The 8902-nt window shown below is 45.4% G+C and overlaps 1 protein-coding gene across 1 annotated transcript in view; it reads left to right on the top strand.

Annotated features, from left to right (window-relative positions):
- Positions 1–8902, top strand: part of LOC122541732 (glutamate receptor ionotropic, delta-1-like) — a 662279-nt gene that overhangs the window by 646084 nt on the left and 7293 nt on the right. Inside the window, exon 14 of the mRNA XM_043678619.1 lies at positions 2298–2464. Coding sequence (XP_043534554.1) covers positions 2298–2464 — 167 coding nt within the window. The remainder of the gene's footprint in view (positions 1–2297; positions 2465–8902) is intronic.

Genomic DNA, 8902 nt, shown 5'->3' with positions numbered 1-8902 from the left:
AAAATCCTGTTCCTGAATAATCCTGTTCCTGAAGAATCCTGTTCCTGAATAATCTTATAACTGAAAAATCCTGTAACTGTATAATCTTCTACCTGAATAATCCTGTAACTGAAAAATCCTGTTCTTTAATAATCCTGTAACTGAAAAATCTTATACCTGAATAATCCTGTTCCTGAATAATTCTGTACCTGAATGATCCTGTACCTGAATGATCCTGTACCTGAATAATCCTGTACCTGAATAATCCTATACCTGAATAATCTTAATCCTGAATAATCCTGGACCTGAATAATCCTGCAATTGAACAATCCTGTAGCCCACTCCTGAAGTAATTACAGTTTAATCGAGGTGAGCTTAAATTAATTTGGCCCAGTGAACCAGCCTTTGTATTGTACAACGGAAGTCCCTGGAAGCTTATTTCTTTCAGAGTTTAAAGCAGAGGTTGGTGTTTCAACCAACAGAATGATATGATTTCCATACGATTTGTTTATTTGTGGTTAGAGCTTAGTTATTTATTTATTAATAATAAACAGTGGATCTTGTGAAGTGCAGCATCCTGGTTCGTGGTTCTGTTAAACTGAGTCCATCAGATGAGAAAATTGAGGATTATGTGTACTTTAATTAAATAATTCACTTTTGTACTGACCTTGGAAGTAATGGTGCTCCGGAAACAGTGCACTGTCCCCAATGGGTCTGAACAATGGAGTCAGGCTCCAGAACCTGGGTGTCCCTGTACACGAATCATTAAAGGGTAAAGATACAGCAAGTAATTGGGAAGAAAAATGGAATGTTGGCCTTGAATACAAAGGAGAGTGTGTGTACTGGAAGTGTTTCCATGACTACTGGGTGTTGAGGAGCACTGGGTACAGTGTTGATCCCTTTGTTTTCAGAGTGATATAAAGGCATTGGAAACAGTTAGGAGTAAAGTGGCTTAAGCTGATTCCAGTGATGGAAGTATGGGGTTTCACAGCTGAGCCTGGACTCACCTGAGTTTGGAAGTCCCAGAGGAGACCTCACAGAAGGTTCTGAGGAGATTTGACAGGGTGGATGATGAGGAGCGTTTCCTTCATTGGGCCATCTGGAACAATGGGGCGCAGGAAAGGTCTCCCATTTCAAAGTGGAGATGAGGAGGAATTTCTTCTCTCACTTGGTTGTGATTATTTGGAATTCTTTCTCCCAGTGAGCAGTGGTGGCTGTGTCAATGAATGTAACCAAACCTGAAATAGTCAAACCCTTCAGCCTCAATGAAATCAAAAGTCATGGGACAGCTGTGGAGTGGATTTAGGACCATCATCAGATTGAGAATATTGTAACTAAGAACAGGAGGAGGCCATTCAGCCCCTTCTCTGCCATTTAGTGTGATCATGGCTGATCTCATCTTGACCTCAACTTTCGTACTCATTCTCCAAAAGCCTTCAACCTGTAACCCATGAAAGATCTGTTCATCTTCTCCTTAAATTCACACAGTGTTCCAGTATCCACCGCACTCTGTGGGAGTGAATTCCACAGGTTCATGACCCTTTGAGAGAAGTTAATGCCCCTCATCTAAATAAGCCATGATCTTACTGAATGGTAGAGCAGACTGGAACGGGTGAAATGACCTACTCCTGTTCCAAATTGGTACATTTATCCATGTTTCAACAAAGACTGTGTTACTCCCTCATCATGTTCTGTTGTTCCCTCTGCCCCCCAGATACTCCCCTTCACTCTCTATTGCTCCCCTTACCCTCTGTTACTCTCTCATGCTCTGTTACTCCCCCTCACTCTCTGTTATTCCTCCATGCTCTTTATTACACTTGCCCCGCTACCATTAGCAGTAATCTTCCCCAAAGTGTTCTAGCCTCCAAAGTTGAGGATTCAGTGAGATTCTGTCATTTTAACATTTCAAACACGAAAACTATTTTCTACTTCCTCCTTACCACATCCATCTCTGAAATGAGCGCATCAATTCTGTACTTTCTAATCAAACAGTATCAGTACAGCAAGATAATCTAATTGAACACAATAGAACTATTTGGAGGCTGCTCATGTTTGAGATGATTGCATTCGCCCGTTTATATTACAGTAATTTTAAAACACAGCCATGCAGAATGACAGCTTGCTACAGCCCAGTTAGAAAACCAAAGTGTTTCCCATGAGGGTATAATAATCACACAACAATGTGGGCTTGATTTCTCCTGAAAGATACTTGTCATTCTCGACCTGCTACATGCGTGGCTCCATTAATGATACGTGATGCAAACATTCTACATTAAATTGATCAAATAATTATTCCTAAATTCTTCATGTGTTTGCAGATAAAGACAGGAACTTATGCTTTCCTGTGGGACATGGCTGTGGTGGAATATACAGCACTGACTGATGATGACTGTTCTCTGACAGTGGTTGGGAACAGTATTAGCAGTAAAGGGTATGGGATCGCCTTGCAACATGGAAGTCCATATAGAGACCTCTTCTCCCAGAGGTAAGATATAACTCTTCTTGGTGTAACTTAGGCTTTTACATTTCTTTGTCTTACAAGGAATAAGTGGAGTGAGTCTTTTCTGACAAAGAAAATGTGTGTCATCATTCTCTTGTGATCCACTGTGAATGAACTAAAAAGACCATTATCTTGAGGGTGATTTCAATTTTATCTGCTCGGCAGTTCAAACCACCTGGGTTCGTTCAAATCGATGAATAGAAATGCACGACACAGATGAGGACTAGTCAGTCTATTCTGTTTATGTCCACTCTTTAAAAGAGCTGTCCAATTCATCCCAATCCCTTGTGCTTTCTCGCAATCTTGAAAGTGTTCCCCTTTAAGAACGAGGAGCAAGCAGAGGCCATTCGGCCCCTCGAACCTACCCTGCCATTTAATATGATCATGGCTGATCTCATCTCGGCCTCAACTCCACTTTCCTGCTTGCTCCCTATAACCCTTCAACCTGTTACTAATTAAAAACCTGTCACTTTCCTCCTTCAGTTTACTCAGTATCGCAGTATCCATAATAATCTGAGGCAGTGAATTCCACAGATTTGAGTATTTATCCAAAACCTTTTCTAAAGATTACAATCAAATCTGCTCCTACTGCCCTCTCAGGCAGACAATAATAGTGCACCTTTGTTGCCTTCCTACTTCTGCCAATCACCTTGAAAGTGAACTCTCATCACCAGCCCCTCTAGCCGGAGAAATACAGTCTCCTTATTTACTCTGTCAGAGCAGTCAACAACAATGAACACTGTCTCCTTGAGTGCCAACACTGACCCAGGAGCTGACTTTTCAGGACTTTAACCTGCTCCACACAACCAGGTAGCACCAACGCTGAATGAACTCATGGGGAAATGACTTCAAGGTTAGCTCCAAGACTTGAGCAGGATGTGTCAGTGAGCTCCCATCAATCCAAACCTCATGAGCAAGACAGACTGGCACAGGACTGACCACACACCTGAGCCGAGGATTTCTTTCCTTCATGCCTTTAGAGGGGCAGGATTGGAAAAATTGCTCTTCCCTGAGTCAGACAGTTATAAAGCCATGCAGCATGGAAACAGACCCTATGGTCCAGCTCATCCATGCTGACTAAGTCTCCCAAAACTAAACAAGGAAAAGACCTTGGCTATTCAGTTTATATATGATCTTATAAATGTCTGTGAGGTCACCCCTCAGCCTCCTACGCTCTGGGAAAAAAGAGTCACAGTCTACTCTGCCTCTTCTTATAACTCAAACCCTCCATTCCCAGCAATGTTCCGGAAAATCTCTTCCGGACCCTCTCCAATGATCCCACGAGCAACGTTCAATTCTCCCCTGTCTCAATATTCCATCCCCTCCCCACCCTCAATCCTGCAACCCCTCTCCCACTTCAATGTACCATCTCCGTGCCTACACACCCCTGATCCTACCACAAATTGTAAGGATGCCCAGGGTTCCACAGCCAATAGTAACATTAGCCTGCTCTCAGTTGATACTTTTCAGAGAATTCACCCTCCCGCTGCTGTCAAGATGAGATCACCAGGGGACGTCATGTGAAATGTGACAATAACTGTACTCCCCCACCACATAAACCATTAAAGTACACCAGCAGAAACAGGCTATTCAGCCCACAGGACTGTGCAGGCCCTTGTAGTCCAAAAGCTTTCTCTCACCATGCTTCCACAGTTTCCTCTCTGTCTCGGCTTTATTCAGCCTCCCATTAAAACTATCGAGATTATTCACCTCACCCAGCCTCTGTGTGAGGCACATTCCTCCGCATCTCTGGGTAAACAGGTTTCTCCAGAACTCCCCTGTGCATTGATTTGTGACTACCTCATATGGAGGGCTGTATTCTGGGAGGTGTATACAAATGGAAACAATCACCCTCAGTTGCTCTTTCATCCTTTTTAAGATCTCAACCCCGGTTTCAAGAAAATTTGTCCAGTTTGTTGAGTGTGTCCTGATTGACATCACAAACCTTGGGTAAAATAAAATTTGCATCTTGTTTGATCTCACCATCTTCTTGTAAGGTAGAAACCAGGACAGTACACAGTCCTCCAAGTGTGAATGAGTTACTGGTGGAATTCTTGTGCCTTATAGAACATAAAACATTACAGTGCAGTACAGGTCCTTCGGCCCCTGATGTTGTACAGACCTGTGATGTTAATCTGAAGCCCATCTAACCTACACTGTTCCATTATTATACATATGTATGTCCAATGCCCATTTAAATGCCATTAACATCAGCGAGGTAAAAACAATGACTGCAGATGCTGGAAACCAGATTCTGGATTCGTGGTGCTGGAAGAGCACAGCAATTCAGGCAGCATCCAAGGAGCAGCGAAATCGACGTTTCGGGCAAAAGCCCTTCATCAGGAATAAAGGCAGAGAGTCTGAAGCGTGGAGAGATAAGCTAGAGGAGGGTGGGGGTGGGGAGAGAGTGGCATAGAGTACAATAGGTCAGTGGGGAAGGAGATGAAGGTGATAGGTCAGGGAGGAGAGGGTGGAGTGGATAGGTGGAAAAGGAGCTAGGCAGGTCGGACAAGTCTGGACAAGTCATGGGGACAGTGCTGAGCTGGAAGTTTGGAATTAGGATGAGGTGGGGGAAGGGGAAATGTGGTAGCTGTTGAAGTTCAGATTGTTGCCCTGGGGTTGAAGTGTTCCGAGGCGGAAGATGAGGCGTTCTTCCTCCAGGCGTCTGGTGGTGAGGGAGCGGCGGTGAAGGAGGCCCAGGACCTCCATGTCCTCGGCAGAGTGGGAGGGGGAGTTGAAATGTTGGGCCACTGGGCGGTGTGGTTGATTGGTGCGGGTGTCCTGGAGATGTTCCCTGAAGCGCTCTGCTAGGAGGCGCCCAGTCTCCCCAATATAGAGGAGACCACATCAGGAGCAACAGATACAATAAATGATATTAGTGGATGTGCAGGTAAAACTTTGATGGATGTGGAAGGTTCCTTAAGGGCCTTGGATAGAGGTGAGGGAGGAGGTTAACATCAGCGAGTCTACTACTGTTGCAGGCAGGCCGTTCCACGCCCCTACTCTCTGATTGAAGAAATTACCCCAATATCTGCCCTAAATCTATCACCCCTCAATTTTATGTCCCCTTGTGTTAGCCTTCACCATCTCACTGTCCACTCTGTCTAACCCTCTGATTATCTTACACATCTCGATTAAGTCACCTCTCAACCTTCTTCTCTCCAACGAAAACAGACTCAGTTCCCTCAGCCTTTCCTTGTAAGACCTTCCCTCCTAGCAACATCCTAGTAAATCTCCTCTGAACCCTTTCCAAATCTTCCACATCCTTCCTATATTGCGGTGACCAGAACTGCACACAATACTCCAGGTACGGCCTTACCAGTGTTTTGTACGGCTGAAGCATGACCTCGTAGCTCCGAAACTCAATCCCTGTACCAATAAACGCCAACACACCAGATGCCTTCTTAACAAGCCTATCAACCTGGGTGGCAACTTTCAGGAATTTATGCACCTGGACACTGAGATCTCTCTGTTCATCTGCATTGCCAAGAAATTTACCATTAGCCCAGTACTCTGCATTCCTGTTACTTCTTCCAAAGTGAACTACCTCACACTTTTCTGCATTAAACTCCATTTACCACTTCTCCGCCCAGCTCTGCATCTTATCTATGTCCTTCGGTAACCCACAACGTCCTTCAGCACTATCCACAACTCTTCTTACCTTTGTGTCATCCCCAAATTTACTAACCCATCCTTCTATGCCTACATCCATATCATTTACAAAAATGACAAACAGCAGTGACCCCAAAACAGATCCTTGTGGTACACCACTGGTAACTGAACTCCAGGATGAATATTTCCCACCCGAACTGAGCCTTCATACCTCATCCTTACAGAAGCCTTCTTCTTCCTCTTGACAAGCGCTTCAACTTCTTTAGTAAACCCTGGCTCTTTCTCTCGACCATTACCTCCCTGCCTGATAGGTATATACTTATCAAGGACATGCAGTATCTGTTTCTTGAATAAGCTCCACATTTCAAGTGTGCCCATCCCCTGCAGTTTCCTTCCCCATCCTATACATCCTAAATCTTGCCTAATTGTATTATAATTGCCTTTCCCCCAGTTACACGTCTTTCCCCGTGGTATATACCTATCCCTGCCCATTTCTATTGCAAACATAACTGAATTATGGTCACTATTGCCAAAGTGCTCACCTACCTCCAAATCTAACACCTGGCCGGGTTCATTCCCCAGTACCAAATCTAATGTGGCCTCGCCCCTTGTTGGCCTGTCTATAAACTGTGTCAGGAAACCCCCCTGCACACATTGAACAAAAACTGACCCATCTAAACTACTTGAACTATAGTATTTCCAGTCATTGTTGGGAAGTTAAAGTCCCCAATAACAACTACCCTGTTACTCACTCTTATCAAGAATCATCTTTGCGGTTCTTTCCTCTACCTCCCTGGAACAATTCGGAGGCTGACATAAAATTCCCAACAGGGTGACCTCTCCTTTCCTGGTTCTAACCTCAGCCCAAACTACTTCAGTTGATGAGTCCTGAAACTTCCTTTGTGCAGCCGTAATATGTCCTTGATTAACAATGCCACACTCCCACATCTTTTACATCTTCTCTGTTCTTACTGAAACATCTAAATCCCGGAACCTGCAACAACCATTCCTGTCCCTGCTCTATCCATATCTCTGAAATGGCCACAACATCGAAATCCCAGGTACCAACCCATGCTGCAGGTTCACCCATTTTATTCTGGATGTTCCTGGCATTGATGTACACAAATTTCAAACCAACATCCTAATTGCCGGTGCCCTCTCACGACCCTGTAAACCTATCCCTGACCTCACTACCCTCAACCTCCTGTACACTGGAACTACAATTCAGGTTCCCATCCCCCTGCTGCATTAGTTTAAACCCTCCTGAAGAGCATTAGTGAATTTCCCCTCAGGGTATTGGTACCCCTCAGGTTCAGGTGAAGACCATCCTGTTTGTAGAGGTCCCACCTACCCCAGAAAGAGCTCCAATTATCCAAGAATCCAAAACCCTTCCTCCTGCACCATCCCTGTAGCCACGTGTTCAACTCCTCTCTCTCCCTATTCCTCGCCTCGCTAGCACGTAGCACAGGTAACAAACCAGAGATAACAACTCTGTTTGTTCCAGCTCTAAGCTTCCACCCTAGCTCCCTGAATTTCAGCCTTACATTCCCATCCCTTTTCCTACCTACATCATTGGTGTCAATGTGGACCACGACTTGGGGCTGCTCCCCCTCCCCCTTAAGGATCCCGAAAACACAATCGGAGACATCACGAGCCCTGGCACCTAGGAGGCAACACACCAACTGTGAGTCTCTCTTGTCCCCACAGAACCTCCTATCTGTCCCCCTAACTATGGAGTCCCCAGTGACTACTCTCTGCTCCTCTTCCCCATTCCCTTCTGAACAGCAGGGACAGACTCTGTGCCAGAGACCTGTGCCCCACTGCTTTCCCCTGGTAAGTCACCCCCACCAACAGTGGCAGAACGGTATACTTGTTGTTGAGGGGACCCATCACAGGGGATCCCTGCACTGCCTGCCGGTTCCCTTTCCTACCCCTGACGGTAACCCATCTACCTTCTTCACGTGGCTGTGGGGTAACTATCTCCCTGTAACTCCTCTCAATAACCCCCTCTGTCTCCTGAATGATCTGAAGTTCATCCAGCTCCAGCTCCAGTTCCCTAACACCGTTCTCGAGGAGCTGGAGTTGGGTGCACTTCCCACAGATGAAGTCAGCAGGGCACTAGAGGTGACCCTTACCTCCCACATACTGCAGGAGGAACATCCAACTGCCCTAACCTCCATTCCCACTATTCTAAATCCCCAAATAAACCGCTGAAAAAATGAAACACAAAAGAAAACGCTTAACACCTTTCCACCTTATAGACAATAGACAATAGGTGCAGGAGTAGGCCATTCAGCCCTTCAAGCCTGCACCGCCATTCAATATGATCATGGCTGATCATCCTTAATCAGGATCCTGTTCCTGCCTTATCTCCATAATCCTTGATTCCACTATCTTTGAGAGCTCTATCCAACTCTTTCTTAAAGGAATCCAGAGACTGGGCCTCCACTGCCCTCTGGGGCAGAGCATTCCACACAGCCACCACTCTCTGGGTGAAGAAGTTTCTCCTCATCTCTGTCCTAAATGGTCTACCCCATATTTTTAAGCTGTGTCCTCTGGTTCAGCACTCGCCCATCAGCGGAAACATGTTTCCTGCCTCCAGAGTGCCCAATCCTTTAATAATCTTATATGTCTCAATCAGATCCCCTCACAGTCTTCTAAACTCAAGGGTATACAAGCCAAGTTGTTCCAGTCTTTCAGCATAAGGTAGTCCCGCCATTCCAGGAATTGACCTCGTGAACCTACGCAGCACTCCCTCAATAGCCCGAATGTCTGTCCTCAAATTTGGAGACCAGAACTGCACACAATACT

Source organism: Chiloscyllium plagiosum, chromosome 38 (genome assembly GCF_004010195.1).
Source record: "Chiloscyllium plagiosum isolate BGI_BamShark_2017 chromosome 38, ASM401019v2, whole genome shotgun sequence".
Lineage (NCBI taxonomy): Eukaryota > Metazoa > Chordata > Chondrichthyes > Orectolobiformes > Hemiscylliidae > Chiloscyllium > Chiloscyllium plagiosum.
This window is presented reverse-complemented; position numbering and strand designations above follow the sequence as displayed.